This window comes from Xenopus laevis, chromosome 6S (genome assembly GCF_017654675.1).
Source record: "Xenopus laevis strain J_2021 chromosome 6S, Xenopus_laevis_v10.1, whole genome shotgun sequence".
NCBI lineage: Eukaryota > Metazoa > Chordata > Amphibia > Anura > Pipidae > Xenopus > Xenopus laevis.
In genome coordinates this window covers 111368215-111390271 of record NC_054382.1, presented here as the reverse complement: position 1 = coordinate 111390271, position 22057 = coordinate 111368215, and the positions used below count along the sequence as shown (strand labels likewise).

Below are 22057 nucleotides of genomic sequence, written 5' to 3'. Positions count from 1 at the left end.
GTGCGGCTGGGCGGCATGCCGCCCCTATTTTTTGCCGCCCTAGGCCCGGGCATGAGGCTGTGATCCTATATCATTCCATTTCTTGGGGCTTCAGACATAGGGGTATATTTATCAAAAAGTGAGGTTAGGTTAGAGATCACCACAGTCTGCTAGAGTGAAATACTGCCTCTCTCAATTCATTTCTATGGGATTTTTAAAGGTGTATTTATCAAAGGGTGAAAGTGAAAGTTCACCCTTTGATAAACACGCCTTTAAAGTGAATATATAGGCTAAATGGAAAAAAAAACTAACTTTGTAGGCAATTATAAATAATATATGGTGTTGCTTTTACGTGGTGCTAAAAATTAATATGTTTAAAAATAGCCCCTTTATTGGAGCTCCCAATAGATGTTCACTGGTCCGTCTGTGTTTCAAATGAGGGGTGGGCGTGTCCTAATGGTCCCTGCTAGAAGCATAGTAGGAGGGGATAGCCAATCACAGCCCTGCAGTCACACAAGCAAAGAAGGTGTCAGTTCCCTATCAGGTCCTGCTAGCTGCTGATTGGTTCCTATCTTACAGTGCAGTGAGGCAGCTGAGTGTCGCCGGCTCCCCTGCACAGCCTGGGAATTCAGGGAACAGGAAGTGAAAGGGAGAGATTATTAGGGTTTTTGCAGAAATATTCAATAAATCTGCCTGAACACTACTTTATTATGCACAACTCTTCTATATCTAAATGAGTATAACACACTGATACATTCTTATTTTCTACACAAAATGTCTCCTTTAAAAATCCCATAGAAATGAATGGAGAGAGGCGGTATTTCACTCTAGTGGACTGTGGTGATCTCTAACTTCACTCTTTGCTAAATAAACCCCCTAGGCTGATAGAGGAGTTGTGGTTGTTGTGGCACATTGGGAGCTGACTCTGCCCTTGTGGAGTTTGATACACGTGACACAAGGGCGTGTGAGGGATAATGGAGGAAGGGATAACAGAGAGCAGGAATGCTGGACTGCGAGGGTGAAAGACTGAGGGGATAATACTGCTGCACAAAGCTCTGTACAAACACTGGCAGCTGCAGTTTCATGATGGTGAGAGGGTGTAAGTTACACTATTGTAGGATTCTGACACACACACAAGGGTTTTTTAAGTCTGTGGCTCCCCATTTGTTGCTGATTTATAACGCTCCACTACCAGGAGACGATGTACGTGGAGGTTTCCCGACTGTACCAAACAGAGACATCTTTGGCGCAGCGCTGCAGATTACGTTACGTTACGTGGGGTTAAATCAGGTCAGCCACACACACAGTACGCCAAGTTGTGGCGGAAATGCTTAGACCCTCGGACGGAAGTACTGATTGTGTGGCGGAAGTGGGATCTCGAAGGCTTTACATAGGGGAGGTGCAATGTACTGCCTGACATGCAGACGTCTGCCTTCACATTTGCCATAGAGTGGAGCCGGTAAAGCAGGAGGAATGTTCGCTCGCCGGGTTCAGGAAATGCTTCGTAGCCCCCTCTTTCGGCTGGGGACCAGAAGCAGCCCCCGAACTTCGGGCAGGATTGTCCCTGTTGGCTCCTCTGCTACTGTAAGTACAGGAGATAGTCACATGTTTATACACCAGGGAAAGTTCAAGTGGATCCATGCAGCTGCTTCCCACAATTCCATTGTCCTGGGGGGGGGGTGAGATTTGTAGTTTAACAACAACCGCAGGGCTGCAAAAGATTGTAAGCTCTTTTGCACAGGGTCTTGCTCACCTTTTCTACCTGTATTGGTTGTGATGTAAGTAATTCCATATGTTTTACATGTGATGTGTGTATAAACACGTTCACTTTACAGCCCTGCGCAATATGTTTGAGCTTTATAAATACATAATAATTAATAACCCATGACAGACCGTTAATGTTCTTTTAAAGGGCAAGTAAAAACCAGAACAAAATGGCTAGTTTTATTAGCCTTATGGCATAGGGTTAATGTAACACGGTCAGTGACAAATGGCTTTATATATCTTAAATTAGAAAGAAGCCCCTTTTCAACAGCACATGCTCCATGATGATGGCAGGGAGCTAAATGCAGATACAGAAGAGGACTCTATACCCACGGTGCTGCCCTGTGTAAGAGGAGGGTAATGCCAGGGAACCAGGGCTTTAGTGAGCAGCACCATTCTCTTATCAATAGCAAAAATTATTAATGGGAAAGGATTTTCTTCCAAAAAAAATGTGTGTCACAGTCACTGATTTCACTGCTTTTTTTTTGGTTCCATACGGTTTCCCCTGTAAAGGCTTCTGTTATCTTCTCATTGACCCCTTTGTTCTGAGTTGTAAAGGTGAACTCTCTCAGGGCCGAGAGCAGAGCAAACACAAACCTGATAACACCACATCCTAAATCAAAGTCTGTGCGCTCCATACACTGCAGCCGCTGGTTATACATTACTTACTCATCATGTAAGGGCAGAGACACACGTGGAGATTCGGGGAGATTAGTTGCCCAGTGACTAATCACCTCTTCTTCGGGTGACTTCCTCCAATTGCCTTCCCACCGGCTAGAATCTAAATCACCGGCAGGATGGCACTCGGAGTGCTTTTGGAAAACGAAGCGTTTCCCACGGCGATTTAGACTCTATCCGGCGAAGGCAGTTGGGGGAGATTAGTCGCCCAAAGAAGAGGCGATTTGTCACCGGGCAACTAATCTCCCCGAATCTCCACGTGTGTCTCTGCCCTAAAAGAGAGACGTGTCCAGCTAAACTGAAAACATTTGCACTTTTTTTTTTTATCTGCACCAAAGAGATAAACATATTGGCAAGAACTAACAATGGGATATGGTTACAGTTTTGTTGCAAAATAGCAGAGCCATTCATTAGGTCTGATTGTGTCCTTGTTGCCGTAGGCTGGTGGGAAGATCGCTTTGCTGGAGAGAGGCATTATCCTTTCATCAGTTGCCTACTTAGCATTTGAAACCTACAAATGGAAAAGAGGCCAAACAGTTGTACACGCCAGCATTAAAGGTACGGTTGTGTCGCCACAGGCCTATCCGATACCCTGGCACACTTTATAATACCACCCTCATTTACTTTCTCTTTTTCAGTTGAAGATATCGTAGAGCAAGCGGATTACTTATATGGCAGCGGAGAGACCATAAAGTTATATGAACTTCTTAGCCAGTACAAAGACAGGTAAGTACTACCCTTCCATGGGCTCTATAGACCACTGACAATGACATCATTTTGTTATAATACACAAAAGCCATGAATATATTGTAAATGATATCCTTATAAACGGTGAGTTCTGATGTCATCAGTTATAGGTGAGTTCTGATGTAATTTCTGTCACATGACTCACTGAAACTTGTGTATTATAATAAATAAAGTACCCCCAGTTTCAAAATATAAGGATATTAGAAGTCACCTCGGAGTTCCATGACCTGTATAAAAGCACTCGGCCTTGTGCTTTTATATGGTCATGAAACTCCTCGGTAACTTATAATATCCTTATATTTTACAATAGGGTGTACACACTATATAATCTGCCCCACCAAAATGTGTTTTGTCAGCTAAACGGCCCACTACCAGGAAAGAGTTGGGCAGCTGTGTGTTGCATCAGTTTTAGTTATGATTATACCATTAACCGAGTTACCGTTCCTTTTCGGATTGCTTATACTTTCCTTTGGGTTCTGTTGCAGAAATGACGCTGAGCTTCTGTGGAGACTCGCCCGGGCAGCGCGAGACATGGCACTCCTTTCCACAACCCCTCGAGATGAGAAGAAGAGACTGGTTTATGAGTCCTTCGACTGTGCTAAGAAAGCTCTAGAAGTTGATGAGCTGTGCTGGGCAGCACACAAGGTCATTGGCATCCGAGTTCTCTCTAATGGGTTATTGAGCTGGAACAACACATACACAGAAACATCCACTCACCCCATGTTTTTAGGGGGATAATGATACATTGATTTTTTTTTTTTTTTAAAGGGATTCATTTTTATGGTGTTTTTATTTCTAAATTACACCGTTTACACTGCAAATAATTCACTCTACAATATAAAATTTCATTCCTGAAGTGTATTTTTTTAGTTGTAAAATTGGGGTGTAGGCAGCCATCTCAGGTCATGTTTCCTGGTCATGTGCTTTCAGAAAGAGCCAGCACTTTAGGATGGAACTGCTTTCTGGCAGGCGGTTGTTTCTCCTACTCAATGTAACTGAATATGTTTCAGTGGGACCTGGATTTTACGAGTGCTGTTCTTAGATCTGCTGTTATCTTGTGTTAGGGAGCTGCTTTCTGGTTACCTTCCCATTTTTTTGTTGTTCGGCTGCTGGGGGTGGGGGAGGGAGGGAGGGGATGATATCACTCCAACTTTCAGTATAGCAATAAAGAGTGACTGAATTTTATCAGCACAAGTCACATGACGGGGGCAGCTGGGAAACTGACAATATGTCTAGCCCCTGTCAGATTTCAAAATTAAATATTAAAAAATATCTTGTAACTGACAGCAGCACAGAACATGTGTATTGAATCAGCAAAAAAAAATATGGGGATCTATTGGAGGCATTTTCAGAGGCACAGCCCTGCTAAACAGCTGGGGTTTCCTTGTGCTGGTTCAGAACCCCACAATCTGCAGCATTATTAATGTCCAACCCTATTATGTTCCAACCATTTAACTCAAATATAGAACCTGAATGCTTTGTTGCTGCCATTGTCTTAGGAACATATTCATCCTTTCATCACTGACTGTTCATTTTGTGTTGCAGTGGTACAGCATATGCCTGAGCAACGTCGGTGATTACGAAGGAATCAAAACGAAAATTGGGAACGCCTATATTGTAAAAGAGCACCTTGAGGTACCTTGTAGTGTTTGCATAGCTTTATACTAGATACATGCAGAGCACTTCATTCCTGGTCAGTGAACAGATCCAGTAGTAACGGCCCAAAGGAGTTTCAGTGCTAACCCATGGGGTAAATTTATCAAAGAGTGACGTTAGAGATCGCCACAGTCCTCTAGAGTGAAATTCCGCCACTCTCCATTCATTGCTATAGGATTTTGAAAGGCGTATTTATCAAAGGATTCTCTTTCACCCATTGGTAAATACTCTTTTAAAAATCCCATAGAAATGAATGGAGAGTGGTGGGATTTCACTCTAGGATCTTTAACTTCACTAAATATACCCCATGGAGTGCATGTCATGCTGAAATGCATAGAAGTGTAGCATATCTCTTGTAATGGGCTAAGGTAGGCACAGGCAACTGGACGAGCTCCAGCTTTAGTTGTAACGCTACACACAGGCAGTCTTCAGCTGTAGTTTAAAGGAACAGTTCAGAATAAAAATAAAAAGTGAGTAAATAGACAAGCTGTGCAATATAAAAAATATTTCTAATATAGTTAGTTGGCCAAAAATGTATAAATGTATAAAGGCTGGAGTGACTTGAAGGGGGTCATATCTGTTGTTTTTGAATCTGAGCTGAATGCTGAGGATCAATTGAAAACTCCCTTAACAGTTATGTCCCACGTGGTCCCCCTTCAAGTCACTGACTAACTCAGAGTTAGAGAGCAGCAAAGCAGGTTCTGTTATGTTAGACATCCAGTCACTCCAGCCTTTATACATTAAATTTTTGCCTAACTAATTATATTAGAATTTCTTTTTGTTTTGCACAGCCTATCTATTTACCCAGTTTTATGGCATATTGACTAATGCCAATGTATTTCCGTTACAGAGAGCCAAAGAGCTAAATCCAAAGGACGCCACCACTATTCATATCATTGGGGTGTGGTGAGTATTCATTATTATTTATGTGCTTAGGCCATTGAATTAAATGTGACGAGAGTGAATCTCCCTGCAATTCAGGCAAAATGCTGCAACCAGCAAGTTTCCTGCACGTGTAACTTTCAGAGGCAAATTTCCCATTTTTAATAGATAAGCCAGACCTTTTAGGGCAGAGACACACACTCAGATTTAGTCGCCCTGGAGATAGTCTCTTCTTTGGGGCAACTAATCTCCCCTAACTGCCTCCTGCTGGCTCGAATGTAAATTTCCGGCGGGATGGCACTTGGAGCGATTTGTTTTCCAGAATCGCCCAAAGTTTCCTCGTGAGGCGACTTCGGAAAACGAAGCGTACCGATTGCCATCCTGTCGGCGAATTAGATTCTAGCTGGTGGGAGGCAGTTCGGGGAGATTAGTCGCCCCGAAGAAGAGGAGATTTGTCGCTGGTCAACTAATCACCCCGAAGTGTGTCTCTGCCCTTATAGTGCAGAAACCCAGCACTAGTGATACCTACTCCACCTGCATGTGTTTTGAGCATAGTTTTCCCACGTCTATTGTGGTCCTGCCAATTTATAATGCATAACACATTTTACTGGTTCCCCCCCCCCCCCCCCAAAAATAAAATGGGGATTCTACTGAGCATCAGTCTCTGCCTCAATGGAGCTTACAATTTACATTCACACACTATGGTCAACCTATCAAATACAGGCATGGGATCCATTATCCAGAAACCGGTTATCTAGAAAGCTCTAAATTACGGGACAGCCATCCCCCAGAGTCCATTTTAAATGTAATACCGTATTTTTTTTTTTTTCTTAATGATTTCCTTTCAATCAGTAATAATAAAACAGTAGTAGCTTGTACTCAATGGTAACTAAGCTGCATGAATCTATATTGATGACAATACAATCCTGTTGGGTTTAAATGTTTTTCTAAAAGACTTATGTTATGAAGATCCAAATTACAGGAAGATACCTTATCTGGAAAACCACAGGTCCCAAGCATTCTGGATAACAGATCTCATACCTGTAGAGTTTTTTTTTTTTTTTCATAGTGAGAGACAAGCAATGTAAGCACAGGAAGAATACACAAACTTCTTGCAGCTGTTCTCCACCAGCTTATGACTGGTTATATGTGGGAGTAAAATAATTCAGTTTTTAAATACTCTAACCTAACTGTATCTGGCTTTCAATTAAATGTATAATATGTTGTAAAATTGTTTTTAATACCATCCAGGTGTTACATGTTTGCAGACCTTCCCTGGTACCAAGTTAAAATAGCCTCAGCTTTATTTGGAACCCCACCCTCTGCTACATTCGAAGAGGTAATTGTAGTTCTGCAAGAGCTGGAGCACAAAGTGTTGCCTATATTAGTGTTTACATTTCAATTAACAGCATATCCCCCTCTTTTTCAGGCCCTCACATACTTTCTGCAGGCAGAGGAAGGTAATGCTAACTTGAAGTTCATATGTTGTTGGGCTTTCAGTATAGATCACGTTCAATACTGTAAATGCAAGTAATGCAGATAAAGAAGAACCACATTTTCTGCCCTTCTGCATTCAAGTTAACTCCCTAAGCTGAAACAGGGCTGCAGACAGATGAAAACATTAGGGATGCACCGAATCCATTATTTTGGATTCGGCCGAAGCCCCGAATCCTTTGTGAAAGATCCGGCCGAATACTGAACCCGAATCCTAATTTGCATATGCAAGGGGTGCGAAGGGAAAAACATTTTTTAATTCCTTGTTTTGTGACAAAAAGTCACGTGGTTTCCCTCCCTGCCCCGAATTTGCAAATTATAATTCGGTTCGGCTGGTCAGAAGGATTCTGCCGAATCCAAATCCTGGCCGAAACCCAGAACTGAATCCTGGATTCGGTGCATCCCTACAAAATATGTTTGTAGTAGTCGCCTTGCTATATATGACTATGAAGATTTTCTTAATATATACTGTAGTTTTATACAGTATAAGCATCCATCTCCAAACTTCTACCTTTTATGCCAGTACACTGGATTTTATTTCGCTTTAATGAGCACTTTCTCCTGTACAGCAGCCCTTTGCAAAATAAATAAATAAAACACTACCCCTTCAAATAAAGCTTGCTTGGTGCTCACATTGGACATCATAGGATATACAGTATAGCAGAGTATGGAGATGCTGGGGAGATAAAGTTGTCTTCAGAATAATAAATGTGTTTAAAAAAAAAAAAAAAAAGTGAATAAAGCTCAAAATCCTTAGTTTTTGCAAGTTCTATTCCAAATCAAAAAATGAAGAAAAAAAATTATCAAATTTGTTCCTTATTCCTTTACAGAAAGTGAAGAAAAGGGAATTAATATTAAGCTGTTCCAAAAAATAGCAGTGTCTGCATTCTTCTTTACAAACTCAAACATTCACTGTATAAACTGAAAAATGGTTCAAGATTTTGCTTTCCTTTGAATCACTGAACTAATATTTAGTTGTAGAAGCAGTTTTTCTGAGAACTGCTGCACATCTGTGTTACATGGAGTCCACCAACTTCTGACCTGTTACATTCCACAATTCTTCTGCATTTCTTGCTTTTGCCTCAACAGCATTTTGATGTCACCCCACACGTTTTCTATTGGATTAAGCTCTGGGGATTGGGCTGGCCACTACATAACCTCAATCTTGTTGGTCTGGAACCAAGATGTTGCTCATTTACTGGTGTGTTTGGGGTCATTGTCTTGTTGAAACTCCCATTTTAAGGGAATTTAAGGCATTAAGGACATGACCTCGTCAAGTATTTTGATGTATTGAAACTGATCCATGATCCCTGGTATGAGATAAATAGGCCCAACACCAGTATGAGAAACATCCCCATATCATGATGCTTGTGCCGCACTATACGCGGCCTCTAGACCCAAAAAGAACAATCTTGTCAGTCCACAAAATGTTGCACCATTTCTCTTTAGGCCAGTCAATGTGTTATTTAGCAAATTGTAAGCTCTTCAGCATGTCTTTTTTTCAACAATGGGACTTTGCGGGAGCTTCTTGCCCATAGCTTGGCTTCACATAGGCGTCTTCTAATTGTAACTTTATCACAGGTAACTTTACTCCTTCTTTGATCTTCTTGGCTGAGCACTTTTGGCTATTCATCTATACATTCGAATGATACATTTTCAGTTTTCTTTCACGTTTCAGGTTTTGGTTGCCATTTTTAAAAGCATTCATTTTAGCTGAGCAGCCTATCAATATGGGTCTGTTATTATTCTGAACACAACTGTATCTATAAAGCAGATATCCCAAGTACGGGGCATGCGGTTATTCCTGTATATGTGGTCATTTGTGGTTTTAATTTGAGTTCTCTGGCCTTAAAGTTTCTGTCTTGTGTTCTGTTTGACAGTCGATCCACACTTTTATAGTACAAATCTTCTGTTTTTGGGGAAAACGTATTTGAAGTTAAAGAACAAGTCGCTGGCACTAGACTGGCTAACTAAGGCCAAGGATTTCCCTGCACGCTCCGATGAGGACATTGAGGTAAGTTGGCGGCCCACAAAAATGCAGAGATCACAACTCCAACTGAGACCTGATGGGGCATATGTATGAACGGTGAAAGGACAGGTCCCCATAGAAACCTAAAAACCCTTGGCAGGCGAAGTTCTCATCTGTTAAACTGCCTTTTCCAAAATAGCCAAACTGTTCACTCAAATTCATGTCTATACACGGTCTATCTAGGGTTGCCACCTTTTCTTCCTTTGGAATCCGGGCAGTACCATTGATGTAAGAGGTAGGGCTGATAATGTAATGGGGCGGGCCAGTGATGCAAAGGGGCGAGCCAGTGACATGTTGGCCTGTGATTGCCCAAATCACTCAGGAAGTAGAGAACAGGCTTGGTATTCGAACTGGACAGCAGGTGTAAAAACCCGTCTGTCCAGTTCAAAACAGCCAATGACTAGGTGCCCATAAGGCACTAAATGCGTAAGGCTACTGTTTGAGAGGTTTCTCTTTTGTTAAAAAAACTACCTTTTTATTGCATCAAGTTTATGGAGTGAAGTCTGGTTTTGTGCCAGCCTACAACTAAACATATCATTGCCTAATTCCTCCCCAAACTGAAGGTCTGGGGCTTGAGCACCTGGACCCCGTTATTTTAGGAAATAAGGGGAGAGAGGATAGGGTGAATATCCAGTATATTTCTTGGGGTAGATAGTAAGGTACACTTACCATCTACCCCAAGAAATATACTGGATATTCACCCTTTCCTCTCTCCCCATGAACAGATCATTGTCCGATTCAAAACAAGACCGGTGGCAACCCTAGGTCTATCACATATACTTTGCGGGCTCCTTTTTACAGAGTATTTTATGCTTTACATTTTCATTACATTTAGTTCTGCAGTACAGCTACAGGGAATATTTATACATAGTAATATTTTTTTTTTTCTCCCTCATTCCTCTAGGTTCAAAAAGAAGCTACTGACCTACTAAAGAGCTTGGGTGAAAAAATCTGAGTTGTGCTACTTTATTTAAACTTATTTAGACAGCATTCATTCAGATGTAATCCTGAACTGCAGTCTCTTCATTGGAAGTGCAAAACGATTGTGAATATATAAAATATACTGTGGGAAAATAAGAACTTCCCATGTTGCAATGAGGTGCCTGTATGCACAGCCAATAGGAATCTGTTTTGTAAAAGTGCCTAACAAATAGGGATGCACTGAATCCACTATTTGGGATTCGGCCGAATCCCTGAATCCTTCATGAAGGAAACTGAATCCTAATTTGCATATGCAAATTAGGGACAGGAAGGGAAAAAGTTGAAAAACACATGTTTTACTTCCTTCTTTTGTGACAAAAAGTAATGTGATTTCCCGCCCCATATTTGCATATGCAAATTAGGATTCGGATACGGTTCTGCCGGGCACAAGGATTCAGCCGAATCCGAACCGAATCCTGGATTTGGTGCATCCCTACTAACAAATCTATCTTATATATGAGATACAATTATGGAAACCTTTGATAATTTGTAATTAAATGTACATGAAACCATTATTTTATCTTGTATCTGTGTCTCGTTTGTAAAACTGGCCGGTGAAAAAAGTACTAAGGGGGATATGTACTACTGGGGTATTAAGGAAATGTCAGTAGTGCAAACCATTCAAACTGACCTGAGCAGCTAACAGCCAATAATCTAAATGTTATTCCTATACACTTAAAGGAGAAGGAAAGCTACGGAGGTATTTTATCACCAATACATTAGCCACAATAGTACAAGTTATAACACTACATTTATTCTGTAGAATGTTTTAACCATACCCGAGTAAAAAGCTCTTGAAGCTCTGTTTGTTTAGGATAGCAGCTGCAGTATTAGCTTGGTGTGACGTCTCTCCCTGCTCACTCATAGCGCTGGGCTCAGATTACAGCACAGAAAGGAGGGGGAGGGGAGGAGGAGCAAACTGAGCATGCTCACGCCCGGAGCAAGGAGGTTTATGCTGAAAACAGGAAGTCTGATACAGAAGCCCATGTGTACACAATAGATGGAAAGAAATGTAGAGGTTTTTTTTTTTTTTTTTTTGACAGAGGACTCAGTGCAGCATTACTTTGAGGGTTTACTGGTATATTTATATAGACCTTTATGATAAAGCTTACTTAGTTTAAATAGCCAAATAGAACTGAGTAACCCAAAGAGATTTTTATAGGGCATCTGTCTGATGGTTGCATTAACGTGCCTGTACATTTCGACATTAAAAAAATCAGAAGTTAGAAAAATCCCGTTGCCAAGGAAAAAAAAAAACTTGACATTTACTGCACAGTGAGATGAGTTATTCCCCCCCACCCATGTTTAAAGGGATACGGTCATGGGAAAACAATTTTTTTCAGAATGAATCAGTTAATAGTGCTGCTCCAGCAGAATTCTGCACTGAAATCCATTTCTCAAAAGAGCAAACAGATTTTTTTATATTCAATTTTGAAATCTGACATGGGGCTAGACATATTGTCAATTTCCCAGCTGCCCCAAGTCATGTGACTTGTGCTCTGATAAACTTCAATCACTCTTTACTGCTGTACTGCAAGTTGGAGTGATATCACCCCCCTCCCTTTTCCCCCCCAGTAGCCAAACAAAAGAACAATGGGAAGGTAACCAGCTCCCTAACACAAGATAACAGCTGCCTGGTAGATCTAAGAACAGCACTCAATAGTAAAATCCAGGTCCCACTGAGACACATTCAGTTACATTGAGAAGGAAAAACAGCAGCCTGCCAGAAAGCATTTCTCTCCTAAAGTGCAGGCACAAGTCACATGACCAGGGGCAGCTGGGAAATTGACAAAATGTCTAGCCCCATGTCAGATTTCAAAATTGAATATAAAAAAATCTGTTTGCTCTTTTGAGAAATGGTTTTCAGTGCAGAATTCTGCTGGAGTAGCACTATTAACTGATAATATATTGAAAATAATAATTATAATAATTGAAAATAATAAATTAATTAACAGATATGCTCAGAAGAGCACTGTGAGACATTTACATTACGTTATAAAGGAGTGGCTTTGGACTGAGATCTAAAAATGAGCTCTGACATTTAAAGGGGTTGTTCACCTTTAAATAGAGTTGCCACCTTTTCCGGAGAAAAAAATACCGGCCTTCTTATACATTTATCTTTTTTCCCTATTAACAACATTGGGATCAGCCATCATTTTTACCGGCCAGTCCAGTAAAATACCAGCCAGGTGGCAACCCTACCTTTAAATTAACTGTTAGTATAATGTAGATAGTGATATTCTGAGACAATTTGTAATTGGTTTTTATTTTTTATTATTTGTGGTTTTTGAGTTATTTAGGTTTTTATTCAGCAGCTCTCCAGTTTGAAATTTCAGCATTCTGGTTGCTAGGGTCCTAATTCCCTTGGCAACCATGCATGCATCTGAATAAGAGACTGGAATATGAATAGAAGAGGCCTGCATAGAAAGATGAGTAATAAAAAGTAACAATAACAATACATTTGTAGCCTTGCAGAGCATTTGTTTTTAGATGGGGTCAGTGACCCCCATTTGAAAACTGGAAAGAGTCAGAAGAAGAAGGCAAATAGCTGCAGAGCTATAGAAAATAAAACATGAAGACCAAATGAAACATTGCTTTTAATTGGCCATTCTATAACATACTAAAAGTTAATTTAAAGGTGAACCACCCATTTAAGTATGGCATGTTACAGGCATTTGCCAGAATCTACAGATTATTATCTTAGGTATATGTCCCCTATAAACATCTGTATGTGCAGGTATGTGGATGCCTCATTATCAATAACTACAACAATCATCCCAAGGTGCACTGCTCATGCCAATCACAGAAAGGACTCCGATCTAACAAAAACAAATTTATTCGTCTTATTTTCAAAAGTTTTCCAGGTAATCCTCGTTGAAACGACCAGACCGTCATTCACACTGTCTGTAATGTAAAAGCTAGATATGGCCCTACGGAGCCTGGTCTCTCCCCGACCCCGTCTATACCGAGTAATGACCGAGCAATGTGCTGCTATTATACAGGGCCAGCAAGTAGGGACCACGCTCATAGCTTCAGCTACATATGCACCATTCAATAGAATCAGCCAATCACACGGACTAAATGAAAGGACAGAAATGTGCACGTTCTGCCATTTTGAAAAGCCAGCAGCAATAGTTCTCGCATAATTAACCGAGGTTTTTGGCGATAGCTCTCAACGCCTCTGTTGGCAGCCATGCAATAAACATCTGTGATAAGGATGTTCTGTATAAGAACACGACTGCGAATTATTTCATTGAATAAAGCGATCCCGAGCCTCTTCAAATGGCTGATGTTCTGTATACTTACAACTCTATAAAACTAGAGTTCCCAAGTATATACACATTAGATATATATATATATAAATTTTAAAATAAAGTCTTCGTTCAGCATTTAAAATTAAAGTTTTTTTTTTGTTGTTGTAACTATTCAATCATCTGAAGGGGAAATAAATAAAAATAGAAAAAAGGCTAAAGTGTTTTGCATATCTATGTGGAAGAACAAATATCTATGTTTGGGCTCGGCACCCTTTGTCAGTCCACCTGGAGCACAATGACATCTCCCAGAAGTCACCAGCAGCAGCAGGGCAGTGTGGGAGTTGTAGTTCTGAAACAGCTGGCGTGCCAATGGGTGCCTTACCCTGATCTACACATTAGTTTGAGAAAGATCACTGTACAGACTAAATGGCATATATATATATATATATATATATATACAATAATTGTGTGCAATTTTACTTGGCTGGGCATACAATGCATGTCCATTATGATGATAATAATAAGCTGCAGATCATTCTTGGCCAAAACCTTCTGTTTCTTCAATTGCAAAAAGCAGCTTTTCCTTCAGTTGTTCGTAGCTTTTATAGGGCGGCAGATCCAGTCGATTAAAACTGAGAAAGAAAGAGCAGTTGGCAGGGAATTAAAGGTGGACTTCCTTCATTTAAGGTGGCCATAGACACAGGGATAATATTGTATGAAACTAATTTTCGTATGATATGTGAGTGAGTGTATAATGGGAGACAAGCCGACTGATATCAGCAGAAGACTTGGCTCATTGGTCGGCTCATCGATCGGGCTGACCGGAAAATTTTGATTGGGCGCCTTTGAAAGCACCCAAACGTCGGCCATTGTTAGTGCTGAATCATCAGATATAGGTATATCTCTATCTCTTCATCCTGGATGAATGAAAATCTTCATAGTCATCAGATATAGGTAGAATTCTATTGTTTCTATCTTGATACCTGATGATTCAGCTCTACACGTGTGCATTGAAACGAACATTCTTGGAAAGATCGTAATTGTAACGTCTATGGCCACCTTTACAGAGAAACAACAATTATACATTTCCAAAAGTCTTGATCATGGAAACACCAGACACTCTCGCTGCATTACACTTAGAATTCCGCTCACACCTGCAATGACTGGGAAATGCTGGTATTTGTAGTTCAACCACCCCTGTAGCACCCGCTGTAAGTACTGCTCCTATTATGTTCTTTCACGAAAGAAAAAATTAGGGATGCACTGAATCCTTGCAGGTCCGGTCCAGGGGAGTTCACACCAGCCATCTTGTCTCCTCTGGTCTTCCTCCTGTAGTGATTGGCGTTTTCGGGCACATGCGCAGTTGGTGGAATCTTTCATTGTGGAGCTACTGCGCATGCGCTGAAAGTCACGAAATTTCCGGGGGGAAGAAAATTGGAAATTTCGTGACGCAGTCACTACAGGAACAAGAACGAAGGAGACAAGATGGCTGCTGTGAACTCCACTGGACAGGACCTGCAAGGAGGGGTAAGTAGAAAGTTAGGGGCATTTGCCCAGGGTGCCAGGTAGGCCAGGGGGGGGAGGAGGGAGGGGGAGAAATTTAAGGTAGGGGGGGAAGGGGGATGCAAATAAGGGGGTTGAATTCTCCTTTAATATCATTCATCTTACCATGTATGACTTCGAGGGAGCCAGGTTTCTTTTCCAACCTTCTCAATACAGAATTTCTGGGGACCGTTGCTCCCTACAATAAAATACAACAGGATTAGTATTCATCCAGGCCTAGAAAATTAAAGGAATGTATGGCCCGTTCACACTCCCTGGCCTTCTAAAGATAACGCCTGGTGCACGGTTTATTTGCAGTTTTCAGTTTTGCTGCAAATACGGTTTTTCCCTGCTTTAACCAGTCCTGAGTGCCAGTGAATTTTTGGAACTAGAAAATTAAATGTACAGGATCTTTTTTTTTTTGTTTTGTTTTTGGTTCAAGTGAGTTTTAGTGAAGACTTACAGTATAACAAATGGCATGACAGCACAAGTAAGGTTATGTCCCAATTCGCAGAATGGGCCCTTACACATACACATAAAACAGAGTCATTACAGAATAGATAATGCAATACCAACATTTGGTGATCAGTATATAACTGTGGTTATGGCAATGGTTGCATTACTCTTTTATTTATATGAATAAATGGTTAACCCATATACTGTGTGCTCCTTTCTTGGCCGCCAGTAACTGTTGTCCGGTTGTTTTTCTGTTGTTTTGCTTTGTTTATGGAAGCATAGTTAGTCCATTTACACATATGTAACAGTCCGTACAACAGAATGAGCATAAATGACAAACATCTTTGGGAAGTGACTTTCCACATCCCTATCCTGTTTAGGTATACTGCTCTCTGTTCTACTCATACTCAGAAGTTTTCCAGAATCCATAGTTGCCAAATAGACATATTGGGTTTAGTGGAGCCCTTCCGCCTAGCTATAAGATCTTCTATAGCTTACATCTTTTGTAGTTCCTGTACCATAATTACCCAGGCAGAGTATGCAGGGGGGTCGGATGCCTTCCAGTTTTGTGCTATGAGCTTATGTGCCAGGAAAAGTAATTTGTGGACCATTATTTGGGCTGGGCCCAAAAGTTGGGGGATCCATGCCTAGCAAATAATATTTAGGGTCCAGCGGTATGTCAAACCCTAGCATCTTTGTGATACAGGACTGTATAGCTATATTTTATGGTGAAGTTGGTCCTGCATAAACTCCTCTGCCACTAGTGTAGGGGGTAAGTGGAAGTTGCAGGGTTTAAGGGCTTTCCTCACTGCCCACCTTACCTTGTGATAGATCAGCCACTGTGAAGGGGGGGATGGCAAATTTTTCCCTGAGATTGTCGAACAAGACCATACCTTGCTCATCCCAAACTTGGCCTAGAGAATAGATCCCAGAATCTAGTCAGGCCTTTGGCGCCCGTATTCTATCCAGAGGGGCAAGTTTGGCATTGTGCCATAGGGATGTTAACGGGTCTAGACCCTTTGGATTAGTAATGAATTGTACCCTTGTAATAATACATCTTTGTAGCAATAACAATGAGTTATTGGGGTGCTTCGCACCTGCTGGCAGCTTCCTGAGTGTGTGACCGTGGTAAGCTGTTTGCTTACCACGGTCGCACACTGAAGAAGCCGACAGCAAGTGTGAGGGCTGTATAGACGACGTGAAAGGTAATGCCACAAGACAGAGCCGCAGCAAGCAGGATGAAGAGCCGCAAGAGGCTTCGGAGCCGCGGGCTGCCTACCCCTGGTCTATGTAAAGAGGTTAGGGACAATCTGCTCCGGAAGGGGCCCCATATATATTGTCTAAATAATGTGGCTAGGTCAGAAAATAACCATTTTGTATCTTATGTGGGGTATGCAGTACATATAGAAGCTTTGGTGCTATAATCATTTTAATGGTCTGAATGCGTCCCGTGGGACTTAGTGGCAGGTGCTTCCAAATTTGTAATTTACCTTGAACCCACTGAAGCAAGGGGGCTATAGTGAGAGCAAAATATGTTGAGACTGGCAGGACCACCGTAACTCCTAAATAGGTGAATTGATGGGCCTACAATTAGCGGAATTTCCGCCGTAATACCATTATTTGCCTTGGGATCTATAGGGAATATAGTGGATTTGGAAGGGTTAGTCTTTAAACCTGAGATTTCACCAAAGACCTTAGTTGTATCCAGGAGAGCAGTTAGGGGTGTGTGTATATCCCCTAAGTAGACCAAAGTGCATCTGTATTTTCTCCTCCCTGCCCTGCAACTGGAAGTCTTTTATATGAGGATTCTGTTGCACACGAAGTCCCAGTGGTTCAATAGCTAAGGCAAAGAGTAATGGGGAGAGTGGGCAACCCTGCCACGTACCCCCTAGCTAAGCAAAATGGTGTAGTTAACGATGAGTTAATGCTCAGGGAGGCTATAGGCGATGCATAAAGCAGTTGGGCAAGTGAGAAAGTGAGGGTCGATCCCAAAGGCAGCCAATACCTTCCATAGATAGACCCACTCTACCGTATCGAAGGCTTTATCTACATCTAATGCTGCTATCGCTCTCTGCCCTGAATTGGAGTGTTGTATAGTAAGATTAAGCATCAACCTTCTGATATTGTGTGCCATGGTTTTCCCCAGGGATAAACCCCGTTTGGTCCTTCTTAACAATTTGCGGTACTACTTTTCCCAACCTTTTGGCTAATATCTTTGCTAGGATTTTTGCATCAGCTGTTAGAAGCTGTATAGGTCTATAGGCTCCTGGATAGGTTGGGTCTTTCCCTTGTTTTGGTAAAAGTATTATGGTGGCTTTGTACATAGAGGCCGGGAGGCATTGGTGTTGGTGGGCATAGCTATACATTTTTAATAGGTAGGGGGCTATCCGTGCAGAGTGAGTTTTATAAAATTAAATGGGAATTCCATCTGCTCCCGGAACTTTGCCGACCGGGAATGATCCTATGGCCTCTAAAATTTCATCTGTTGTAATGGGCTGATCTAAGAATTCCCTACCTTCCTCCACCAATCGTGGGAATTGTAGTTCAGTAAGGAAAGAGTCCGTGGTATTATACTTTGGGTCTAGCTTAGATTTATACAGTTTAAAATTCAACCATAGTTTGCTGAATATCCTTGGGGTCAGTGGTAATTGTGCCGTCCCCAGCCCTAATTTTGGTAATTATGGGAGGTGTGGATTGTTCTCTAGTAAGCATCGCTAACATTCTACCAGCTTTCTCCCCCTGTTCCAATATCTTGGCTTTTACAAATAGGTGTTTATACTGTGACCTTTCCCACATGATACTGGCATATTTTTCTTGCAGTTGCTTCAATTGGGAATAATGAAGGGGAGTGGGGTTAATTGACAAAAGGTTCTCAGCCTGCAAAATCTCCTGCTCCACCGAGGTTTGGAGTTGTCTTGCTTGCTTTTTATGTGTAATAATCTCTTTATTCAGGTACCCCCTGAGAAATGCTTTAAAGGTATCCCAGAGGAGATTGACATCAGTGGTTTGGGAATTATGCGCAAAAAATTATTGTATGGCTGTTTTGTGTCCCTTATTATCATCATCAAGGATTGTCAGCCAGATAGGATTCAATGCCCACCTTACATTCTGTTTATCCTCACTCACATTAATACCTAATTCAAGGGGGACATGGTCTGTTATTCCCCTCGATATGTATGAGGCACCTTTTACATTGACTAGAGCAGAGTCATTGGCAAAAGCTAGATCAATTCTGGACAGGACAGAATGGGATGCTGAAAAGCATGAATATTGCTTAGAGAGAGGGTGAAAATGCCTCCAAATTTCTGTAAGGCCAGTCCCCCGGGTGAGATCTGCTAGGTTTGACTGTTGATCCACTCCCTCAAACGGTCTTATCCGCACCCTGTCCATCTTAGCATTTAGGAGGGTGTTAAAATCACCTGCTGTTATAACCCTTGCATGCGGATATTTAACTACAAATTGCAATAATTGTAATACACAAGCGGAGGAGTCATATGGAGGTGGGATATACAAATTTGCTATAATATACTCCTGATGGTGAATTTTAGCATGAAGAAAGAGGAATCTGCCCCAGATTGCAGGTCGAGCAGTTGAAAAGGAGGAGTATGAGCTTTATGTGGCGTGGAAGTGCCAACCCACCCATGGTTTCTTTAGTGCCAATATCTTACTCCCTGTGAGATGGGTTTCCTGAAGCAACGCAATACTAACGTTTTTATGCTTTAGGTACAGGATCTGTTATATGGAAACCTGTTATCCAGAAAGCTCTGAATTATGGAAAGGTAATCTCATATAGACTCGATTTTATCCAAAACATGCAAATTTTTTAAAAATGGTTACCCTTTTCTCTCTAATAATAAAACAGCTTGTTCATGATCCAAACTAAGATATAATTAATTCTTATTGGAAGCAAAACCAGCCTATTGGGTTTATTTAAAAGAAAACTATACCTTCGAAACAATGTAGGTCTCTATAAAAAGATATTGCATAAACCGCTTATGTATAAAACCCTGCTTCATGTAAATAAACAATTCTCATGATAATATGCTTTTTTAGTAGTAAAACTTCCATTTTAAAAAAATAAGGGCCGCCTCCTGGGATCTTATGATTCACGGTGCACACAAACAAACTATACATGTTAGGTCACATGAGCCAATTTACAGACAGAGTTGTGTCTTTTGCTTCCACACTTCTTCCTGTTACAGTTAGAGCTACAGTATTTCTGGTCAGGTGATCTCTGAGGCAGCACACAGACCATCACAAAATGGTGGTTCAAGGCAAGAGATGTAAAAGGGTAAGATTTACTTAAATATATATTCCAGTTTGGTAGGATTCTTTTATATGCCACTTAATTTGATATTCACTGTTGCTTAAGTATTCATTTTGGGGTATAGTTTTCCTTTAATATTTACATGATTGTCTAGTAAACTTACGGTATGAAGATCCAAATTATGGAAAGATCTGTTATCCAGAAATACACAGGTCCTGAGCATTCCCATAATTGTACTATACATTGACACTTACCCATGAGCTCTGCAAATCCTCCCAGGGGCAGCCTGCAGGTGCCAGTGACAAACTGCATCAGCCGCAACCGCACTTCATTATCCATCTCCTTCACAAACTGAAATGAGAGTAATAGAAAGTCAGACAAGTATTTAAGCCCGGCTTAATTCTGCAATAAAGCTGGCCATCGATTGGTTGTTTAGTCGATCGACAGGTTAGAAGATTTTTGTCGGCTAACAACAATATCTTTGCGTGTATTGCTGATCTGATGATATTGATGGGTGACTGTCATTACTATTTGTTGGACATAACTTTCTTACAATTGCCGTCACGCCAGAACATCATCTGATTTGTTCTTTTACTACAGGTATGGGATCCGTTATCTGGAAACCCGATATCCAGATAGTTCTGAAATACAGAAAGGGGGTCTCCCATAGACTGTATTATAATCAAATAATCCAAATCTTTAAAAATAATTTATGTTTCTCTGTAATAATAAAACAGTAGCATGTGCTCAATCCAAACTAAGATCTAATTAATCTTTATTGGAAGCAGAACCAGCCTATTGGGTTTATTTATGGTTTACAGTAGATTTAAGGTATGAAGATCCAAATTACAGAAAAATCCATTATCCAGAAAACCCCAGGTCCCGAGCATTCTGGAAAACAGGTCCCATACCTGTATTTTATTTAATCTGAATGGTTAGTTGCAGGTCTGAAGATTGCGATGTACGATAGTTCATCAGACACAAGGCTAAAATCTAATGTTCGGATCAGAATGGAGGCGATACGGGCGGGCGGATCGCGGGACGGCATCAATGAATATATGTGGCAGTGACCCAACGGGATTTTTTACCCTGCTCGATCGGCACAATATCAATCGTGGATGCCCGTCGGATGGCCCAGACTCGGTCTGTCTGCCTTTAGACTTGGTACTATATAAAGAAGGCCTGTCTAACATTTTTCCATGTAAAACCGACTATTCCTCATGTCCGGGGATGGATTGTATTAAAGGAACAGCGAAAGCAAACAAAATTTAAAGTGTTTTAAGGTAATTCAAATATAATGTACTGATGATAACAGATGTGTGTTTACTTTAGAAAGACTATTGTTTATATAAACAAGCAGCTGTGTAGCCATGGGGGCAGCTATTGAAGCTGAAAAAGAAGAAAAGGCACATGTTACTTAGTGGATAACAGATAATGCTATAATAGAATTCAGTGGTATTCTGCAGAATGCATCTGTTATCTACTGTGTAACCTGTGCCTAAAATGGCTGCCCCCATGGCAGCAGCTTGTTAATATAAGCTATAGTCGAGTTTCTGAAGCAAGTTTTACCAGTGCAGGGCAACAGTACATTATATTTTAATCACTTTTAGAGTCTGGACACACAGGCAGATTCGTGGAGATTAGTTGCCCGGTGACAAATCTCTTCTTCTTCGGGGCGACTAATCTCCCTCAACTGCCGGATAAAATGTAAATTGTCGGAGAGATGGCACTCGGAGCAATTCGTTTTCTGAAGTCAACCAAAGCTGCCTCATGAGGAAACTTCGACTTCAGAAAACAAATCGATCCGAGTGCCATCACGTCGGCGATTTACATTTTAGCCGGCGGGAATGCAGTTTGGGGAGATTAGTCGCCCCGAAGAAGAGGCGATTTGTAGCCGGGCGACTAATCTCCACAAATCTGCCTGTGTGCCCTGACCCTGAAACATTTTCATTTGTTGGTGTCACTGTTCCTTTAAAGTAATGATGTCATACAGTCTATGGAGTCCTTTGAGGTCCAGAAATGATTTTTTATTTGTAGGGGGCCACATCTAGGGGCTTCAAGCTGAACAGTACCGGTTATTAAAATGCACTGCTGTATGGCCACCTGATGGTTGATCTTGCGTCAATGCATTTAAATACGTGTATAAGAAAGATTACTCTTTCTTGCTCTTTTTGGACCCTCAACAGCTGCAGGGTCTGCTGTCCATTGCTTGGCCCAAGGCAAGGGCATCTTTTTATGTGCACACACAGCCATTAAATAATCACCTGCCAGAACCAAATGATCTGCTTGCTATTTCTTGTGTAATGCCGATAGACTGTATTCCGCTGC

At 41.2% G+C, this 22057-nt stretch overlaps 2 protein-coding genes across 13 annotated transcripts in view; one reads left to right on the top strand and one right to left on the bottom strand.

Moving 5' to 3' along the window:
- The first annotated feature begins 943 nt into the window (after nucleotides 1–943).
- rmdn1.S (regulator of microtubule dynamics 1 S homeolog) lies at nucleotides 944–10725 on the top strand. Of its 3 annotated transcripts, XM_018268569.2 has the most exons (11): nucleotides 969–1563; nucleotides 2862–2979; nucleotides 3060–3147; nucleotides 3654–3813; nucleotides 4714–4803; nucleotides 5675–5730; nucleotides 6958–7045; nucleotides 7136–7166; nucleotides 9081–9214; nucleotides 10134–10211; nucleotides 10316–10395. In XM_018268569.2, the coding sequence occupies exons 1-10, from the start codon at nucleotides 1453–1455 to the stop codon at nucleotides 10182–10184; spliced, it is 927 nt and encodes a 308-aa protein (XP_018124058.1). In that variant the 5' UTR covers nucleotides 969–1452; the 3' UTR covers nucleotides 10185–10211; nucleotides 10316–10395.
- Nucleotides 10726–13030: 2305 nt separating this feature from the next.
- wwp1.S (WW domain containing E3 ubiquitin protein ligase 1 S homeolog) overlaps nucleotides 13031–22057 on the bottom strand; it is a 91831-nt gene continuing 82804 nt past the window's right edge. For 9 of the 10 annotated variants that reach the window (XM_018223844.2, XM_018223841.2, XM_018223839.2 and 6 more), the window contains 4 exons: nucleotides 21994–22057; nucleotides 19984–20080; nucleotides 15133–15205; nucleotides 13031–14096 (listed from right to left, as the gene is read on the bottom strand). The exon at nucleotides 21994–22057 is cut by the window's right edge and continues 41 nt beyond it. In XM_018223844.2, the coding sequence (XP_018079333.1) occupies nucleotides 13997–14096; nucleotides 15133–15205; nucleotides 19984–20080; nucleotides 21994–22057 (334 nt within the window). In that variant the 3' untranslated portion in view covers nucleotides 13031–13996. Of the gene's footprint in view, nucleotides 14097–15132; nucleotides 15206–19983; nucleotides 20081–21993 lie in introns of those variants that run through there. The other variant, XR_001932130.2, reaches the window with a different exon arrangement.